At 35.4% G+C, this 21,793-nt stretch overlaps 1 protein-coding gene across 6 annotated transcripts in view; it reads right to left on the bottom strand.

Moving 5' to 3' along the window:
- The window catches only part of msi (RNA-binding protein musashi), a 398,619-nt gene that overhangs the window by 192,065 nt on the left and 184,761 nt on the right, over positions 1 to 21,793 (bottom strand). For 3 of the 6 annotated variants that reach the window (XM_074169624.1, XM_074169625.1, XM_074169623.1), the window contains exon 2: positions 12,871 to 12,935. The exons of 2 other annotated variants lie outside the window; for them this stretch is intronic. In XM_074169624.1, the coding sequence (XP_074025725.1) occupies positions 12,871 to 12,908 (38 nt within the window). In that variant the 5' untranslated portion in view covers positions 12,909 to 12,935. Of the gene's footprint in view, positions 1 to 12,870; positions 12,936 to 21,793 lie in introns of those variants that run through there. One more of the 6 variants, XM_074169631.1, reaches the window with a different exon arrangement.

Genomic DNA, 21,793 nt, shown 5'->3' on the forward strand with positions numbered 1-21,793 from the left:
ATTAGCTTTGGAAGCATCAGAAAGCTATATCTCGAATATATTAAAGTAATAAGTAATTAGTACCCAAAAATATCTTTTTGGGTACTAATGGGTTATATAATCTTTCCGTCTCTCTCAGATAGAGAGCCACCATAGATAAACTCATGGAAATTCTGATATTTCTCTGAGCACTATTGAAAAAAACCCGGAGATGTTTTGAACACAGAACTTTTTAACAGTAACAAAGGTATTCAAAAAGTGGTCTATTATAGATCAACAAGTATAACAACGTCAAGGTCCAAAAATGGCCGAAAAACACAAATAACTCTTTCAAAAGAGTTATTTGCTTATGGAACTAGTCAATTATCAACTCAGTATCAACTCAGTTATTACTTCAGTCTGTATATAAATGTTACTGAAAACATTTGTTCTGGTTCAGATGCAAAGCTTTGAACCAACATTTCTTATTCAGGTGTTTTTATTTTTTTACTTGGGGTATCAAAGTAAGCTATCAAAATACAATCGTGGTTAAAAAAATTATCATTGTCTCCTCTCGATTCTTGACGAAGTGTTCAGAATGAGCTCCTGAGAATCATTGAGAAATTCAGAGGATAAATAGCTTACCGCATTTGATGTTTTTTCAACTTCAAAAAATAGTACAAGATCATTTTATTTCAAGACCATTACAATTTCGAAGTCAGTTTGACCCTAAATCCTCAAATTGTTAGAGCCCAGGCCTCACAGAACTAGCGTTTTCTTTCATTTTCCGGTGACCTGTGTGATGAATGTCACTTTTCTTCTTCTTTTCATGACTAATCTGTTCAATGCCCCCTCTTAATTTTGTCAGAACCCTGATGAAAAAGTTCGATTTCTTGAACGGTTCAGAATTTGAGGGTTTATAGTGGAAGAATTTGAAAGATTTTGATTTGAAGGTTCAAGCTTTTGAGCATCTCTGTGTTTGTCACTCCAAAATACTTGTTCATTTGTTCAGAAATTTTTTAAAGCTTCATTTATTTTAATTCACGTAACACTTTTCACGGATCTTTTCAAAAAAATTGTACCACCGTCATTGAAAATTTTTTACGGTACTGCAGGAAACGATAATAAGTAAAATTGACAATTGAATAATCAAACATAATTTCTGTTTAATTGAAGTGAAGAGTTATAACTGAATATATATCTCAAATTTTTACTCTGGAACTATACATTGAATGGCCCATTGTTTCTGATGATGATAATATTGTCAATGAATGTCAATAAATAAAATAAATAAAGTAGTAGATGTCTTAATTATCTTAAGACGTGAACATAATATTTCGTATAAGTAAAGTTATAAATCTATTCCTAAAATATCCTACTTATACAGTATACCTTATTTGAAACGAAACAGCATTGATGCTTTTCGACATTTTGTCATTAAATACTTCAAATAGCAACCCGAGTCAAAATAAATGATTCAAAGTGTTTCGTTTTAAATATTACACACTGTATATCCTAGATATAAAATACTGTTAAAGTAGGTGAAGGCAGGTAAAGAGCTATCAATATTCTAATCTAACCAAAATATCTATGTGGTTAGTTACACAGTTAAAATATATTATCAAGAAAGAGGATAATCCCATCTATCCATCCCTAAGTAATGTGCAATCTAAACTATAATACGATCAATTATAATAATAGTGTCTATCCCAAATGGAGTCATAGTTATACCTTTCTAATGTTCTAATTCAACTTCAACTGAAGTGACGAAAGCTACTTCGTGAGGATAAAGTGAGATTTAAATGACATGCTATCAAAAGTATTTCATATATCATTGACAGCCAACCAAAAATGAAACAATATATGAGTATATAACATACAATATGTCCATCGTGTTTTGGGGTCAAGGAGGTTTTGAAAGTCGTCGGAACGGGCAGTACTGGAACGTACACCCCGTGATTTCATTGATGAAATAATTGAAACACAGGAACTGACTTGATATATTTGGATGCCCCAGACTTGTTCAGTGTTGCCAATTCCATCACATATTTATTTCATTTTCGGTTGTGGTAATCCTATCAATATTTATGTAATTGACATAATTTTCATTTCGTTTCTATAGTATCTTGGACTTTTTTTTTTATTAAATCTCTATATAGTTTCGAACCTGGCCAATACTAACTCGTCGAGGCGATATTTATGCTCCACTGGAATTCACGAGATAAATTGAATGATTGTTGAATACACAAAACAATGAAATGAAAATGAAAATCGTAATAACGACTATTTAATTTATTTTGTTTTATGAGTTCCCATCAAGAATGATTGCAAGTATACTAGTGAAATTAAATACGCGTGAAGCTTTGAGTTTTATATTGCACTAGCACAATCTATTCGAACAGAAACATGCATTCCTGCACTTGACATTTAAGTGGAAGTTTCTATAAAACAATCTGATAGAGTTCTTGTTGAAAATAAGTAGCTTGAGAATCAGAAATAGATTGAATTTGTCATATGAGTGTCATTTGATGTCAGAGTCACAGTTCAGAATGGCACTATATATATATATATATATATATATATATATATATATATATATAGAACCTCATTGAATATTCCATTCAAGCAAAAGTTTCACAATTATTGCTTCACCTTGTACAATTATTATTTGTACCATTGGATAGCATTTTTTATAGTATTTTCAATGATGTATCACAAGTGAGGGCTTGCAATTTAAACTTTCTGTGTTTTGGTGGGTGGGGCCACCAAAACACAGTAGTTATTTAATGTCACTTTAGTTTTCCCTTACTATCCTAGAAACGATGTCAAGCATTTTTGATATCAGCTTTCGTTCGTAAGCTCATTGTAAGTTTTAAAATGGACACACTGTATAGACCCGAAATCGTGGAGTATTCGAAATTGCCGAAACCCACGTAAACCCCTTAATTAGGGCTACGGTAGACTACGATATCGACGACCTTCAGAAGGCCTCGCATGTCAGCAAGGCGAGGTTACTAAGTTACTTCGAAAGCTCCACCGATGAACCAAGTTCATCATTGAACCCAACTCCAACTGCACGTCGTCTTGAGTTCATTCAGGTTGGAGCCCAGCTCCTTTACCCTTTTGGCTGATCTTTGTCAAAGAAGGACAAATGGGTTCATGACTGAGGGGATGTTGACGGCATGAAGTCCTCAGACATCAGTGCTGTCCTTCACGAGTACCCCTACCTGGCTGGGGTGGGATGGATTTAAGATCTGTTCATCCTTTAACGGAGGACATTAGGGCTTCATTCGACAGAGTGTCGGGGCCTTCTATATCGGGAGTAATCTTCAACTCGATTGAAATGAAGACGGAAATCGAGATGCAGCCTAGTACCACTGGTGAGATGAACGGCGGGTCGAAACAGCGCTGTCTGGCGTTGAATCTCAAATGCGTTGTATGTGGGCTCTGGTTTAAAACTTGTTGCCTTGCAGTGAAAGACAGGACGAATCACGTCGGCGGTCGATATCGTAGCTTGGATTTGCAACTTGCCGCCTTAAGGAGCCTCGATTATCTTTGATATCTGAAGATTGTGTTCTTTGTCGATCCCATGGCGTCTTCGGAAGGGAAAATGCATCGCCCTTATTTATTACTAATACTATGTTGTTGTATCGCTGCTGTTCTAATGTTTTGACAGAATCAGAATCAACGAACTTAGGCGTTCGCAACGTTATAGAGAACAGTGCTTTCAAAAAATTGTTCTACTGCGCCATCTAGTGGCGAGTTACAGAAAAATTGATAGCCTATAAACCTTCTCTATGAAAAATTACCTATACATGTCAAGTTTCATCATGATCGGTTGAGCGATGTTTATCACTTACCAACCAACAAATATCCATTTTTATATACAGTACGATGCAAATGTATGGAATAAATTCGATATTCACAAAAAGAGCGTCTTTCGGAAGAAATCCAAAAACAGGTTAAGTTTAATTTTTGACGGCCCATCTCATGATATTCATATGAAAGACGTTTCGTCACCAGTGTTGGCGTGATGACGTAATTGACAATTTTTTTAAATGCAAACAGGGGTCATGTGGCATCCCATTCAAAAGGTCTACTAGTCGTCTATTCAACGGTATAATGGTTTCAATATGTATTAATACAGGGTTAACCGAAATTATGTATTCAGAAGACTGGAATTACAAATAATAGTAATTCGTTGAACCAAATAATGCTATGCACCGCCACTGAGAATAAAGTATCGTACTGTCTTCTATTGTTTTTGTTGATTAGAAAAAAGATTGGTGATAAAAGTCCTACACTCTACTTGAGATTAGTCAATGTCATTGAAGTGAAGTATCATTGAAGCGGTTGACATTATTTCTAGAAAAATATTTAAATCACTTATAATCTGGCAATGAAAGTAACAGAAACCCAAAGAATCGAAATTTTGATTATGATTGGCTGTGGAGATAAAGTAAGGACTCAGGCAGAAGTTCGTGATTTATTCAATGCGAAATACCCCAACCGAGAACCCGTTTCTCAATCAACAATAAGTGAAATTGAGAAAAAGTTTCGAGAAACGGGCCATGTTAAAGATCTCCCTAAAAGTGGTAGAAAATCAATTTCAGAAGTCCAAAAACTTGATGTCGTACTTGCCTTCCAAGAAAACCCCCATACCAGCACGAGGCAAGTCGCACTGGATAATAATTTACACCAATCGACTGTTGTTAGAGTGTTGAAAAAAGAAAAGTGGCATCCGTATAAAGTTCAGCTGGTCCAAGAACTGTTAGAAGATGACTTCGACAGAAGAGTCGAATTTTGCGAAATCATGATGGAGCGCTCGCACAGAGATCGGAGTTTCATATAAAATATAATATTTTCAGATGAAGCTACTTTTATGCTCAACGGTCACGTAAACCGTCAGACTTATCGATACTGGGCAAGAGAAAATCCATATTGGATGGAGGAGCATAGCACACAATATCCACAAAAAGTGAATGTTTGGGCCGGAATTTTGAACAACCAGATAATAGGACCATACTTTTTTGAGGAAAGCGAAACTGGTGCTCGGTATCTACACTTTCTTCAAGATTATCTGATGCCACAACTGAATCAGCTATTTCCAAATAGAAATGATTTGTGGTTCCAGCAGGATGGGGCGCCCCCACACTACGCCGTTGATGTACGAACCTACCTGGATACTGTTTTCCGAGGAAAGTGGATAGGAAGAAGAGGGCCGATCGAATGGCCACCAAGGTCTCCGGATTTGACCCCGTTAGACTTTTTTTTATGGGGATACTTGAAGAGTAAAGTTTACCAAAATCGACCAAATGATTTAGAAGAGTTGAAGGAACGCATCAGAGCGGAGATTGCACAAATAACCCCCGAAGTTCTCGGAAACGTTAGAAATGAATTCAGTGCCCGGCTTTCACATTGCATCATAGCTGAAGGTCATCAATTTGAACATTTATTATAATTTTATTGTACTTCAATAAATAACATGTTTTGGTTCATTTTGTATAAATGAATATTGGCATGGTTATACCGTTGAATAGATGATTAGTAGACGTTTTGAATGAGGTGCCACATGACCCCTGTTTGCATTTAAAAAAATTGTCGATTACATCATCACGCCAACACGGTGACGAAACGTCTTTCATATGAATATCATGAGATGGGCCGTCAAAAATTAAAGTTGACCTGTTTTTGGATTTCTTCCGAAAGACACTCATTTTGTAAATATCGAATTTATTCCATACATTTGCATCGTACTGTATATGATAAAGATCATCAAAAATACTTTTTTCAATTGATATTTGTGAAATTATGAAACAACGATGAAAATACAAACAACAATAAAAATTAATTGGCGACTCCATTGATTCCAGTGGCGCATTTGCTTTTTCAGCTGCAGGAAAACCCGGAAAAACCTGCTGCACCATATCATTAATATTACTGGAGAAAGGTCACTTGTGAATCACATATATTTTGAAATTACCCGAAAGAAAAGTACTATGAAAAAATTGTATCAAGTAGAAAAAAATTACAATAAATTTTATTATGAAATTAATAAAATTTCAATTCAGAATATTTATATAAGAACTCTAAGAACTAAATTTTCAAAAAAAACAGTGGCCTCTAGTAATGAACATTTGAGCTCCTTTTGGATGCAAAAATATATTAAGAATGGGCCAAACTATTAGTACATATACATAGGTTGCCGAAAAGTGAAAACTTTGAATTTTTTGCATGGAATACAAAATTAATTAGAATGACTCTATTGTTTTCAACACACCCTCAGTAATATGGAATGAAAAACATTTCTTGTATAAATTTCTGGTGATGAAATTCGACGGAGGATAAATGCTTCTACAACTATATATAGTTTTCACATCAACATAAATAATGCACAGCACAGCAGTTTTTTGGAAGAGGGATATTTGAATTCTTTCGACTCCAAGAATATATCAAATTGGATTAAATGAGGTTATTGATCAAATTACAAAACACATTATTACCGTTTGTTTGAGCTGAATATCCCCGTAGTGTTCTGAAGTTTGACAACTTATATTTTTTGAGTAAAAAATTATACCTATGTCAGATTTGAAAAAAATACAACTTTGACTCATACAATCATCATGGAACCGAATCAGAGAATATATTGAAATGTTATACTACCATCACCGAATCATTTTAAAAATTGGAAATTCAATTACCTGCACATACTTTGATGGAAACCAATACCAAGTATAAACAAACTTTTGGAAGTTTTATTTACACAGAGCAATCCAATGTTGCTTTAAAATATTGACTCGCTTCCGTTAGTATTGGCTACAGCTTCGAAAACTTTCATAACGATTTAGTGGCATTTAACTTGAAACGAGTTCAAACTTGAGGTTTAGTTTGTTCAAAATATTAATGAACCAAACCGCACTAAGTTACTCGTTCTGGTATCCAATTCAATCTGTTTTGGAGAGGATTTTTGAGCATTCCCATGGATCATTCGTGGTTTTATCTCATACATAACACACATTTTATTGTATACAAATTTGAAAATTGATAAAGGGTAGTTGGTCGGTTGTATGCAATTTGATTTTTAATTGAAAGATTCGTAGATTTGCCATAGAAAGGTAATCAATTGATAAGCTTGGAAGCTTGACGTCATATACTGACGAGTACTGGTCAAACATCTGGACCTGCACTAAAACTGCTCAACCCATAGTAAATACTCATGACATATGGATTATTCTGAGAAAAAAAACTGTTATAAATTCAATTCAACTCTTAGAAGATTTCCTTTAAGCTATAATAAGTCAGTGAACATTCAATAAATAATAATAGAGTGATACATTTTTCGGATTCTGTCCCTTTCACCACGTTCAGTTTTTCTACGACTTGACTTGCTCATTCTTGTCTCTCACTTTACCCCGTTCAAGAGAAAATTGAAGTGATAGCCCAAATATTTAGGAAAATTGCTTCATATGGAGCTTTTTTTCTTAATCGCGTTAGTCACGTTAGTGGATATATAAAACAGGCTATCTTCGGAAGTCCTCAAAAAAAAAAATTCCGCTTTTGATGAGTTTTTTTTCAAAATTTATGTTGACTCAGGTAGTCCCGTAGTGACGTAACATTGCATTGCGCTGTTGCCACTTTAGCATCTATTAGTATACGATTCCAAATCCGGTTAAGCGTTACCACCTCCTCTTTTCTGTTGTAGTTTTCCTTATGTTTATGGATTTCTATGGCTTCCCGTACAAGCCGACTGTGGTATCCATAATCGGGGGCAAGTAGTTTCAGTATCGTGTGATCTCCTTCACTAAGCGCTTGTTCCGCCACTGCCGATTTGTCTATTTGGTCTAATCCACAGTTCCTCCGATGTTCATTCAGCCTTGTACACATGGATCTTTTGGTGGTACCGTTATAAACTTTTCCGCAGGTTCATCGGTATATACCTCCGCAGCTGATAGAGTATCTCTTTTGTCTTTCGCAGATTTCAGGCTTTGATATATTTTTCTGGTAGGCTTGAACACTGTTTTTATTTTATGCTGGGGATGTACGGTAGAAATGCACGTGCAACAGTTTGAGTTTCCTCCCTATTTTGACTTGTGGAAGTCTTCAATAAGGCCATGACACTGGAGACTTTCACAAGTCAAAATAGGGAGGAAAATCAAACGGTTGCACGTGCATTTCTACCGTACATCTCTAGGATTACAGACATAATAGAAAAAATCTTAGGGAAGCATAAAATAAAAACAGTGTTCAAGCCCACCAGGAAAATACAACTAGCCTTAGATCTGCGAAAGTCAAAATATATCCACTATCAGCTGCGGGGATATATCGTATACCACGCAGCTGCGGAAAAGTTTATATCGGTACCACCAAAAGATCCATGGGTACAAGGCTGAATGAACAGCGGAGAAACTGTAGATTAGGTCAAATAGACAAAGCGGCAGTGGCGGAACATGCGCTTAGTGAAGGAGATCACACGATACTGTTTGAAGATGTGAAACTACTTGACCTCGCTCTTGGACACCACAGTCGGTTTGCACGAGAAGCCATAGAAATACATAAATATACGGAAACCTACAACCGAAAAGAGGAGGCGGTAACGCTTAACAGGAATCCATACTAAATGATGCAACAGAGCAATTGAATTTCACGTCATTAACAAGTGATATCACTTCGACCAATAGCATCGCGACGGACTACCTGAGTCATCATAAATACAACCTACGAACTAGAAATCACCAGTCATCGGTGAATCATCAAGATGAATAAACCTCTGAAGAAACCAGCCACTAGTGCTGGCGAAACGTTAGGATGCAGTTCCAAACTACGGTTCCTTCAAACCCGAATGGAGATGGTAACACTGAAAATCGCGGCTGCGAAAGCCTTAACCGATATAATAACAGTTGGTACATGGGAATTTCACCCAATAACTATCGCACCAAAGTTGAAATTGTTTCTGATGGCTTTAACAATGAAGATATAGAAGTTATAATCCAGTCGATAATTCATTTGGAAAAGGAATCCTTCGAAGTAATATTTTAAAAAACAACTGCAGTTGGCGTCATTATAAATAATAAAATTAGTGGAATATCTTCAAATAAAAGGTGCGATTATTTTTATAAACGTTGGAGATACGTCTGACTATACAGATAATTAAATAATCATATAAATAACTAAATGGTACCAATTAAATCATCACCAATAATGCCGGACCATACATTGACAGAAAACTGCTGCTGATAAGTTTCTACATTAGCATACGGATTTTCCTCACGAGAAAAATTATATTATGAAAGTTTCAGATACTCTTTTATTTCATTAAAAACTGTTTCTTAGACTTGGAGGGTAATAGTACAATGTTTTCCATTTTTCTTCATCTCCTAAAGATGATAATAGTATTTTGCAGTTCTGGTGTTTGGGAAAAGTGCTTGTTTTGAATTTTTCTAGCTCAGTCGGATTTTTTTTTAAGAGGAACCGGTTCAACAAAGGCTGCGATTACACTTTGTTAATATACTAATATTGAGTTGTGGGCATGGTGGTATAATAGTTTTTTCTCAGAATCATCCAATAACTCGCCCCCTGAATAATTCAAACGACATTCCAGAATATCCTGTATGAAGAGACATATTTATTGGCAAACAAAATATGCCCTCCAGAGGCGTTTTGTATTCTAAGCAGTCAATTCAAGGGTCAGCCACGTGGGATAGTGGAAATCACTTTTATTTCATGAATACTTGCAGCATGTTTGTCACGTTCAGACTTTCTGTGTGTTTTTTCCTCAAATTGGGGTGTATGCTCGCCTCATATTCAACAAAAATGGTTGTCTTATATCATTTCATGTAGAATTATGGAGGTTAATTTCAGAGTATGATATATTTATCAATGGTACGTGATGGATTCGGCAGAAACTTGATGAAAATCCATGAAGTGTTCAAGTAACCCATAGGACCAACTTCCTCAATCCCTATAAACAACCTTTTCTTACTATTTCCGAAAACTTGCAGAAATAATGTTGTAGTTTGCGTTTTGAGATCATCAACGTCATCAGGTTGTGTCTTATCAAAACTGAAGAAGTCTACAAAAAAGAAAATTTTACATTCGATTTTCTCTGAAGCAATTCAATTGCTTCACCTCTGTTAAACCCTATACCAAGAATTTGTTTTCCACTGTCGGATGGTAAGATAATTATTGAATGTTCCAATGTGAGGTAATCTCTCTATTTAACTGAATTTCATTTTGCGTCAATTTGAGTTTGCAATTGAGGACTCGAATCGGAAGACATTAACTCGTCAGGCAGGTATAAATCAACTTAAGAAAATTGAGGATCGGTCAATAATCGCCTTTCCCAGAATACCAGCATCTCAAAAAAGATCTATGTTTTTGTTCCTCAATCATTTTATTCCTTCACATTGGCATTCAGCAAAAACGAACATATTGCTAGTTTTATTCAGTTTTCTGCTTGTAGTAAATACTACAGTTAAAGGCATAAAATCGTTATGCAAGCTATGATTCGTAACCGTCTTTTCGTAGCTTCGTTTCTCTATGTTGTGAGAGCCTTCTGTCGATCCCATGGATGACATTTTCGTAAGATATCAGGAATGACGTTGACTAGGTGGAAAACATTTTGGATGAAATGTATATATAAATTTAAGGTGACTTCTTTACAGTTTACTACTATTCGTGAGCATCCGGTGGGCTCTACAGAAATATTTTGTAAATCTCAATTTGAGCTTTTTCATTTATTACATAATCATTACTTTCTGTTGACCAGTAGCCGGTTGGGTTGACGTGGGTGATTTGCTCTACTCACTCAATCGACCTATCGTTCAACCCGTGCTAGAAATCACACGTTAAAAGGTTAGATCTCGTTAGTCTCAAGCTCGTACAAGTTTCGACTTCTGAGAATTGTTTTTCGTAGAGGGCGACAGTTGGTTATCGGAAAAACAGGTTTTGAATATATTTGAATAGATTTATTAGATTTTTTGGAAAAGTTTTCCACCAAATCAAGAACATAATGCGATTTACTTGTTGATTTGAATAAGAAAAAAAATTAATATCGTCTTTCGCATGTACTATCAATCTCTTCTTCATTCATGTACAGTGTTAAAAAGCCTAATGGAATAAATTCATTATTTCGGTCACGATACATATTTTAACAAAATCCCGAAACACGTTAAATTTAAATCATAATTTGACATTTTTCAACGAAAAAATTCTACCCCTACCTTCAACCCCCGTCGAATGACAGATACAGCCCTTCATTCTCTATTAAAAAATGTTATATGGCTTTTGAGTTTATCGCAACAATTAATTAAAATCATTACCGAAATTCAATAAAATACACTCAAAACTTATTGCAATATAGTCAAAACGTATTTCATGTTGAGGTATTGATAATAAGAAAGTAAGCAAAAACCATAGCAATGTTTTTTTCAGATGGTATCCTTTGAAAAACTGTAAATAATTCCCGTCGCCACGTTAGTTAAAAATGCCTCGTCAACTTGTTTTGTATGTTACAACATTAGTTGTCAGTATTTTGATTTAAGTTAAAAGTTCGTCACCTCCAAGTCTGACAAATGTTCAGATTGACGAAAATGCATAAATAAAAAGTTTTACAAATGCTTGGTTACGGAGATAAAACTTGTACACAACAGGAAGTAGACGTCGAGTAGACAGGCATCCACTACATTCAATGTTAGCCATACATCGATAGTTAATATATTAAAAGAAAATAAAATGCATCCCTGTAAAATGATACCTACTCAGAAGTTCATGGAAAACATTATTTCAATTTATTTTATCTCAATTGTTGCAATAAACTTGAAAGAGACATAATTATTGAATAGAGAATAAAGCGACCTTTCAAACGATATATTACAAACTTATACTTCCCATTTAAAAAATTGAGGGTTGTACCTGTAATTCAAATGGGGTTGAAGGTGGGGGGGTGGCATTTTAACGTTGAACAATGTGAAATTATAATTTACATTCGACGGTTTTCGGGATTTTTTAAAAAATATGTACAGTAACCGAAATAGCTCGCACAAGTTTCTCAACTCCTGAGAGTTGTCGTTCGTATGGGGACGACAGCTGATTTGGCTTTTAAACACTGTATGATAGTTATCACTGAACAGCACAAGATGGAATCGAAATTTTACTAATACAACCTTTTTTTATTTGAATTTGTTGAAAGTGACTTTTTCTTTTCTAATAGTTTCTACTGGTTAGGGATTTTTAGTTGATTTTCATTCATTTATTAATAACATTCGTACATTCCATACTCCTTGTTTTGGAAACTTTTGGTCGGAAACAATAAATAAGGGTACTACTATAGAGTTAACAGCCCTATGAGATTCAACCATCCTACCCATGAAGAGGTCAATCAGCGGATGCTGCAAATATTCTTCTTTCGAAATAAGATTTTCATGTTTTCACAATTTTTCATATTGAAGATATTTGAAATCATCAACCCCAATCAGATATTTTTTGGACTTTTCCAGTAGTTAATCCTTCTTTTGTTTTCTAATTTGGGACTTTTTCTACTACCCTCTTAGTTAATCTCTCTTTAAGTACAGTTTGAAAAGTTTGCGTTACCTCATTTCAAATAAAATCACTGAAAATGCTCATTCAAACCGTTTGATAATTTACATGCTGAATAAGTATCCATTATGAATGATTTGTCCATCCATTGAAAATAGAAATTGTTACACTGTCATAACCATGAAAACATTATTCGAATATTAAATTGAAAAAAGCTCATGCATCAAACTCAAACGTCAAGATATTTCCTCGTTTTAAGCGAAATGCCACAAAAGCGATTTATATATGTCGCCGGCTATATATTTATTCGGAAAGTTAGATAATGGAGATCGGTTGAGAATAACGTTAGTCTTGGAATGAATACACTACAGTACTCACCAGTCTAGTTTGACGTTCGAATAAACAGTGACAGCCATGTGAATGAAGGAATTCCTTGATCGATCCTGAAACCAACCACGAGAACATCAATCGAGAGAAAGCAATTTGGGATACGGGATACTCGGGAAGACGGAAGGAGTGGAATCGACATGAAGGACGATAATAATAGTATGTTGGGTTGTAAAATATCTTCGCATCAGTCGATACAAATACCAACAATTTCAGTAATGAACATGGTGGGAAAATAAAAACAATCGACAGTTCATTTTTTATAGTCAGGCCATCAGTAAAGAGAATCTCTTGGAGCCGTCGGTTTTAGTTTTGAGGACGAAATATTCAACCATTTGTTCAACCTTATCAATGAAACCTTCTTGAACATATAATACGTGATATTACTGACAAATTGAATAACTAGTTACGTGAATTTTTATTCAAATGTAGTAAACTTTCATGGACAAATTCCGTAATTTTTTCCTTGTTATTCGAATAATTAAAAAAATTGAGGAGGTATTACTACACCAGAAAAACTTAATTGAACAAACATTCGAAATACAATTGCTTCTCAATTCCAATACCCATTAATTAAATACTAGACGCAGATGAAAATGTGGAGAAGCAGATTTTGTTTTGGTGGAAAGCAGCTGAGCTTGAAATAATACATTTGATGATTCTCGAAGATTTCGATAGGTTACAATAGTGAATACCTGATTTTGATTGGGTAGTGAAGCACAGAACATAGGTAATTGTACAAAAAAAATACTTGTTTTCCTCATCGGAACTGAAACCTTTTCTAGACGCGCGTTGACGACTAGGGTAGGTGACTAGGATAGGCAAATAATTAAGGGAAATTATAGCTTATATACCCATATACTTATTGCACTGGCAATTCGTCACCATTACATAATCTTGTAAATAAAAGTATCCGATACTTTAGCAATAGAGTGATAGCGACAGGCGTATTTCTTGATATGTTGAGTAGAATAGTCACAGATAGACTTCGCCATCAGTCTCATTATTTTTTTTTTTACTATTTGTTATTTATCCTCAATAAAAGTCGAGTTATTATTATTATTTTATCGACGGAACATTCGGTAAAGCACTACAAGCCCGAGCTGTAGAGGCATAGAAGCCACCGTCACTGGTTGAATCTACATCTCTGATGTCCAGAAACAGACTTGTCTGGTTATCTCTAGTGCCATCAACCTCTCACTGTCATCAGTCATGGAAATTCTTCTAAACCTACCTCCTCTCCACATCTTTTCAGAGAGGTTCATACAGAGCGGCAGTTGTATCGCCAACAGCATATGCAGGAAAAACTTCAGTGAAGAATCCTGCACTGACATCTGTCGTATATAATCAAACGCCCTCCGTGGTATTAGCCAGGGGGGAAGTTTTTTCTGACCACCTACAGTGAAGGTAATTTGGGACTGACCTGAACGATTTGTTTTTTTAGATAATTTGATTTCGAGTCATATTCCCAAGTGAAGGTATTACGAGCAGAAAGCTACTGTTTTACAGATGAAAAACACCTTAAGTTCTCGTGAAGTTATATATAGGACCTGCCTAGGGACCTATGTGACCGTATTGATTGGAAGAAGATTGGCAGAAAGCAACCTCACATATAAATCAATATTCTCGTACAACCAAGTGACCTTGGGAGTTCTTAGCTCCCACTGTCAAAGAAGGTTTCTCCCAATAGAAAAACTCCCATTTGTTCAGGGCTCATGGTCATACTGGCGTAGAAGCTAACGAATCTACTGATATCCTCGCAAGGAAGAGCGCTGGAAGCGATTTCATCGAACCAGAACCTGTCATTGTCAAGCAAGTACTGTCTATGTAGTTGGGAGAGATGTTTTGGAATTGTATGTCGAAATATTTACTTTCTTATAATAACTGAACACTTGCAAGACGAGTACTAAGATTCCCATTATGTTACCAAACAATTGCAGCAGGGCTGACCTACGTTTACTAAGAGGTCTACTTAATTAACGTGAAGTTAGCCACATATTTCTAGCCACACTTTCTGACGTAGGGAAACTCTAACGTGGGATAGAGGAGCAAACACAGGCGGTGTTGTCAGATTGTTTTTCTTCCTTAACTTCCTACGATCAACATTTCTTAAGGTAATCATTCACAATTTACTCAATATATTTCGAATGTCAAAATGATATAGGTATAGACCTTACTAATTTGTTTGACCCTTAGAGACAGAAAAAATTAATTCTACGGGAGACTATCAGTAATCCACCCGAAATATTTTGAGTGTCGGAAATTCTAGAGTTTCTCAAAAAAGGTTATAAGTATACGGGTTGAAATCAATTTGTTTTCTCGCAGAATAGCGATCGGTCATTAACAAAAGTGTGGCTGGGCAATAAGTACCAAAAATATTTGTTATGTTAAAAAAGTTGATTGAATGTTCGACCAAAGACATATCAAAGTTTACAAATACGTGACTTGAACAATTTGTTTGACCAAAATTAACAGAAAAAAAATTTTGAAGGCACAGTAGCAATCCATTTAAATTGTCAGAAATTCTTGAATATGAAATTCTCATTGAGGATTGAGTGAAATTGCCTTCCGATTTCTTTGGATTGCCGTAGGAAACTTGGGAAAAAAATTTAAACTTTTCCTCATACCATGAAATTTCCATTGAACAAAACATACCGTGAGAAAGAACATCTGGAAAAATTCATAAAACTGCTTCCAAATCCCTATGGATGGCCGTAACAGACTTGGAGAAAAATAAAAACTATTTCTCGTACCATGAAATTTCCATATGGAGGTCCGCTGCCATTGAACAAAAATACCGTGAGAAAGAACGTCTGAGAACATTCATGAAACTGCTTTCAGATCCCTTTGGATGGCCGTAGCATTCAGATCTCGTACTATGAAATTTCCATATAGAGGTCCGCTGCCACTAAACAAAAATGCCCTGAAAAATAACATCTGGAAACAATAACAAAACTGCCTATAGATCCCTTTGGATGGCCGTAACAGACTTGGAAAAAAAAAAAAAACTTTTCCTCGTACTATGAAATTTCCATATAGAGGTCCGCTGCCACTAAACAAAAAATACCCTGAGAAATAACATCTGGAAACATTCATAAAACTGCTTTCAGATCCCTTTGGATGGCCGTAACAGACTTGGAAAAAAATAAAAACTTTTCCTCGTACTATGAAATTTCCATATAGAGGTCCGCTGCCACTAAACAAAAAATACTGTGAGAAAGAACATCTGAAAACATTCATAAAACTGCTTTCAGATCCCTTTGGATGGCCGTAACAGACTTGGAAAAAAATAAAAACTTTTCCTCGTACTATGAAATTTCCATATAGAGGTCCGCTGCCGCTAAACAAAAAATACTGTGAGAAAGAACATCTGAAAACCTTCATAAAACTGCTTTCAGATCCCTATGGATGGCCGTAACAGAATTGGAAAAAAATTAAAACTTTTCCTCGTACTATGAAATTTCCATATAGAGGTCCGCTGCCACTAAACAAAAAATACTGTGAGAAAGAACATCTGAAAACATTCATAAAACTGCTTTCAGATCCCTTTGGATGGCCGTAACAGACTTGGAAAAAAATAAAAACTTTTCCTCGTACTATGAAATTTCCATATAGAGGTCCGCTGCCACTAAACAAAAAATACCGTGAGAAAGAACGTCTGAGAACATTCATGAAACTGCTTTCAGATCCCTTTGGATGGCCGTAGCATTCAGATCTCGTACTATGAAATTTCCATATAGAGGTCCGCTGCCACTAAACAAAAAATACCCTGAGAAATAACATCTGGAAACATTAACAAAACTGCCTATAGATCCCTTTGGATGGCCGTAACAGACTTGGAAAAAAATTAAAACTTTTTCTCGTACTATGAAATTTCCATATAGAGGTCCGCTGCCACTAAACAAAAAATACCGTGAGAAAGAACATCTGAAAACATTCTCAAAACTGCTTTCAGATCCCTTTGGATGGCCGTAACAGACTTGGAAAAAAATAAAAACTTTTTCTCGTACTATGAAATTTCCATATAGAGGTCCGCTGCCACTAAACAAAAAATACTGTGAGAAAGAACATCTGAAAACATTCATAAAACTGCTTTCAGATCCCTTTGGATGGCCGTAACAGACTTGGAAAAAAATTAAAACTTTTTCTCGTAATATGAAATTTCCATATAGAGGTCCGCTGCCACTAAACAAAAAATACCGTGAGAAAGAACATCTGAAAACATTCTCAAAACTGCTTTCAGATACCTTTGGATGGCCGTAACAGACTTGGAAAAAAATTAAAACTTTTCCTCGTACTATGAAATTTCCATATAGAGGTCCGCTGCCACTAAACAAAAAATACTGTGAGAAAGAACATCTGAAAACATTCATAAAACTGCTTTCAGATCCCTTTGGATGGCCGTAACAGACTTGGAAAAAAATAAAAACTTTTCCTCGTACTATGAAATTTCCATATAGAGGTCCGCTGCCACTAAACAAAAAATACCGTGAGAAAGAACATCTGAAAACATTCTCAAAACTGCTTTCAGATCCCTTTGGATGGCCGTAACAGACTTGGAAAAAAATAAAAACTTTTTCTCGTACTATGAAATTTCCATATAGAGGTCCGCTGCCACTAAACAAAAAATACCCTGAGAAAGAACATCTGAAAACATTCTCAAAACTGCTTTCAGATCCCTTTGGATGGCCGTAACAGACTTGGAAAAAAATAAAAACTTTTCCTCGTACTATGAAATTTCCATATAGAGGTCCGCTGCCACTGAACAAAAAATACCGTGAGAAAGAACATCTGAAAACATTCTCAAAACTGCTTTCAGATCCCTTTGGATGGCCGTAACAGACTTGGAAAAAAATAAAAACTTTTTCTCGTACTATGAAATTTCCATATAGAGGTCCGCTGCCACTAAACAAAAAATACTGTGAGAAAGAACATCTGAAAACATTCATAAAACTGCTTTCAGATCCTTTGGATGGCCGTAACAGACTTGGAAAAAAAATAAAAACTTTTCCTCGTACTATGAAATTTCCATATAGAGGTCCGCTGCCACTAAACAAAAAATACCGTGAGAAAGAACATCTGAAAACATTCTCAAAACTGCTTTCAGATCCTTTGGATGGCCGTAACAGACTTGGAAAAAAAAATAAAACTTTTTCTCGTACTATGAAATTTCCATATAGAGGTCCGCTGCCACTAAACAAAAAATACTGTGAGAAATAACATCTGGAAACATTCATAAAACTGCTTTCAGATCCTTTGGATGGCCGTAACAGACTTGGAAAAAAATAAAAACTTTTCCTCGTACTATGAAATTTCCATATAGAGGTCCGCTGCCACTAAACAAAAAATACCGTGAGAAAGAACATCTGAAAACATTCTCAAAACTGCTTTCAGATCCCTTTGGATGGCCGTAACAGACTTGGAAAAAAATAAAAACTTTTTCTCGTACTATGAAATTTCCATATAGAGGTCCGCTGCCACTAAACAAAAAATACCCTGAGAAAGAACATCTGAAAACATTCTCAAAACTGCTTTCAGATCCCTTTGGATGGCCGTAACAGACTTGGAAAAAAATAAAAACTTTTCCTCGTACTATGAAATTTCCATATAGAGGTCCGCTGCCACTGAACAAAAAATACCGTGAGAAAGAACATCTGAAAACATTCTCAAAACTGCTTTCAGATCCCTTTGGATGGCCGTAACAGACTTGGAAAAAAATAAAAACTTTTTCTCGTACTATGAAATTTCCATATAGAGGTCCGCTGCCACTAAACAAAAAATACTGTGAGAAAGAACATCTGAAAACATTCATAAAACTGCTTTCAGATCCCTTTGGATGGCCGTAACAGACTTGGAAAAAAATAAAAACTTTTCCTCGTACTATGAAATTTCCATATAGAGGTCCGCTGCCACTAAACAAAAAATACCGTGAGAAAGAACATCTGAAAACATTCTCAAAACTGCTTTCAGATCCCTTTGGATGGCCGTAACAGACTTGGAAAAAAATAAAAACTTTTTCTCGTACTATGAAATTTCCATATAGAGGTCCGCTGCCACTAAACAAAAAATACTGTGAGAAAGAACATCTGAAAACATTCATAAAACTGCTTTCAGATCCCTTTGGATGGCCGTAACAGACTTGGAAAAAAATAAAAACTTTTCCTCGTACTATGAAATTTCCATATAGAGGTCCGCTGCCACTAAACAAAAAATACCGTGAGAAAGAACATCTGAAAACATTCTCAAAACTGCTTTCAGATCCCTTTGGATGGCCGTAACAGACTTGGAAAAAAATAAAAACTTTTTCTCGTACTATGAAATTTCCATATAGAGGTCCGCTGCCACTAAACAAAAAATACTGTGAGAAAGAACATCTGAAAACATTCATAAAACTGCTTTCAGATCCCTTTGGATGGCCGTAACAGACTTGGAAAAAAATAAAAACTTTTCCTCGTACTATGAAATTTCCATATAGAGGTCCGCTGCCACTAAACAAAAAATACCGTGAGAAAGAACATCTGAAAACATTCTCAAAACTGCTTTCAGATCCCTTTGGATGGCCGTAACAGACTTGGAAAAAAATAAAAACTTTTTCTCGTACTATGAAATTTCCATATAGAGGTCCGCTGCCACTAAACAAAAAAATACCCTGAGAAAGAACATCTGAAAACATTCTCAAAACTGCTTTCAGATCCCTTTGGATGGCCGTAACAGACTTGGAAAAAAATTAAAACTTTTCCTCGTACTATGAAATTTCCATATAGAGAGAGGTCCGCTGCCACTAAACAAAATATACTGTGAGAAAGAACATCTGAAAACATTCATAAAACTGCTTTCAGATCCCTTTGGATGGCCGTAACAGACTTGGAAAAAAATAAAAACTTTTCCTCGTACTATGAAATTTCCATATAGAGGTCCGCTGCCACTAAACAAAAAATACCGTGAGAAAGAACATCTGAAAACATTCTCAAAACTGCTTTCAGATCCCTTTGGATGGCCGTAACAGACTTGGAAAAAAATAAAAACTTTTTCTCGTACTATGAAATTTCCATATAGAGGTCCGCTGCCACTAAACAAAAAATACTGTGAGAAAGAACATCTGAAAACATTCATAAAACTGCTTTCAGATCCCTTTGGATGGCCGTAACAGACTTGGAAAAAAATTAAAACTTTTTCTCGTACTATGAAATTTCCATATAGAGGTCCGCTGCCACTAAACAAAAAATACCGTGAGAAAGAACATCTGAAAACATTCTCAAAACTGCTTTCAGATCCCTTTGGATGGCCGTAACAGACTTGGAAAAAAATAAAAACTTTTTCTCGTACTATGAAATTTCCATATAGAGGTCCGCTGCCACTAAACAAAAAATACTGTGAGAAAGAACATCTGAAAACATTAATAAAACTGCTTTCAGATCCCTTTGGATGGCCGTAACAGACTTGGAAAAAAATAAAAACTTTTTCTCGTACTATGAAATTTCCATATAGAGGTCCGCTGCCACTAAACAAAAATTACTGTGAGAAAGAACATCTGAAAACATTCATAAAACTGCTTTCAGATCCCTTTGGATGGCCGTAACAGACTTGGAAAAAAATAAAAACTTTTTCTCGTACTATGAAATTTCCATATAGAGGTCCGCTGCCACTAAACAAAAAATACTGTGAGAAAGAACATCTGAAAACATTCACAAAACTGCTTTCAGATCCCTTTGGATGGCCGTAACAGACTTGGAAAAAAATAAAAACTTTTTCTCGTACTATGAAATTTCCATATAGAGGTCCGCTGCCACTAAACAAAAAATACCGTGAGAAAGAACATCTGAAAACATTCTCAAAACTGCTTTCAGATCCCTTTGGATGGCCGTAACAGACTTGGAAAAAAATAAAAACTTTTTCTCGTACTATGAAATTTCCATATAGAGGTCCGCTGCCACTAAACAAAAAATACCCTGAGAAAGAACATCTGAAAACATTCTCAAAACTGCTTTCAGATCCCTTTGGATGGCCGTAACAGACTTGGAAAAAAATAAAAACTTTTCCTCGTACTATTAAATTTCCATATAGAGGTCCGCTGCCACTAAACAAAAAATACCGTGAGAAAGAACATCTGAAAACATTCTCAAAACTGCTTTCAGATCCCTTTGGATGGCCGTAACAGACTTGGAAAAAAATAAAAACTTTTTCTCGTACTATGAAATTTCCATATAGAGGTCCGCTGCCACTAAACAAAAAATACTGTGAGAAAGAACATCTGAAAACATTCATAAAACTGCTTTCAGATCCCTTTGGATGGCCGTAACAGACTTGGAAAAAAATTAAAACTTTTTCTCGTACTATGAAATTTCCATATAGAGGTCCGCTGCCACTAAACAAAAAATACCGTGAGAAAGAACATCTGAAAACATTCTCAAAACTGCTTTCAGATCCCTTTGGATGGCCGTAACAGACTTGGAAAAAAATAAAAACTTTTTCTCGTACTATGAAATTTCCATATAGAGGTCCGCTGCCACTAAACAAAAAATACTGTGAGAAAGAACATCTGAAAACATTAATAAAACTGCTTTCAGATCCCTTTGGATGGCCGTAACAGACTTGGAAAAAAATAAAAACTTTTTCTCGTACTATGAAATTTCCATATAGAGGTCCGCTGCCACTAAACAAAAAATACTGTGAGAAAGAACATCTGAAAACATTCATAAAACTGCTTTCAGATCCCTTTGGATGGCCGTAACAGACTTGGAAAAAAATAAAAACTTTTTCTCGTACTATGAAATTTCCATATAGAGGTCCGCTGCCACTAAACAAAAAATACTGTGAGAAAGAACATCTGAAAACATTCACAAAACTGCTTTCAGTATTTTTTGTTTAGTGGCAGCGGACCTCTATATGGAAATTTCATAGTACGAGAAAAAGT

This window comes from Leptinotarsa decemlineata, unplaced genomic scaffold (genome assembly GCF_025532065.1).
Source record: "Leptinotarsa decemlineata unplaced genomic scaffold, Ldec_3_MD MMD2_P_RNA_scaffold_5, whole genome shotgun sequence".
Classification (NCBI taxonomy): Eukaryota; Metazoa; Arthropoda; class Insecta; order Coleoptera; family Chrysomelidae; genus Leptinotarsa; species Leptinotarsa decemlineata.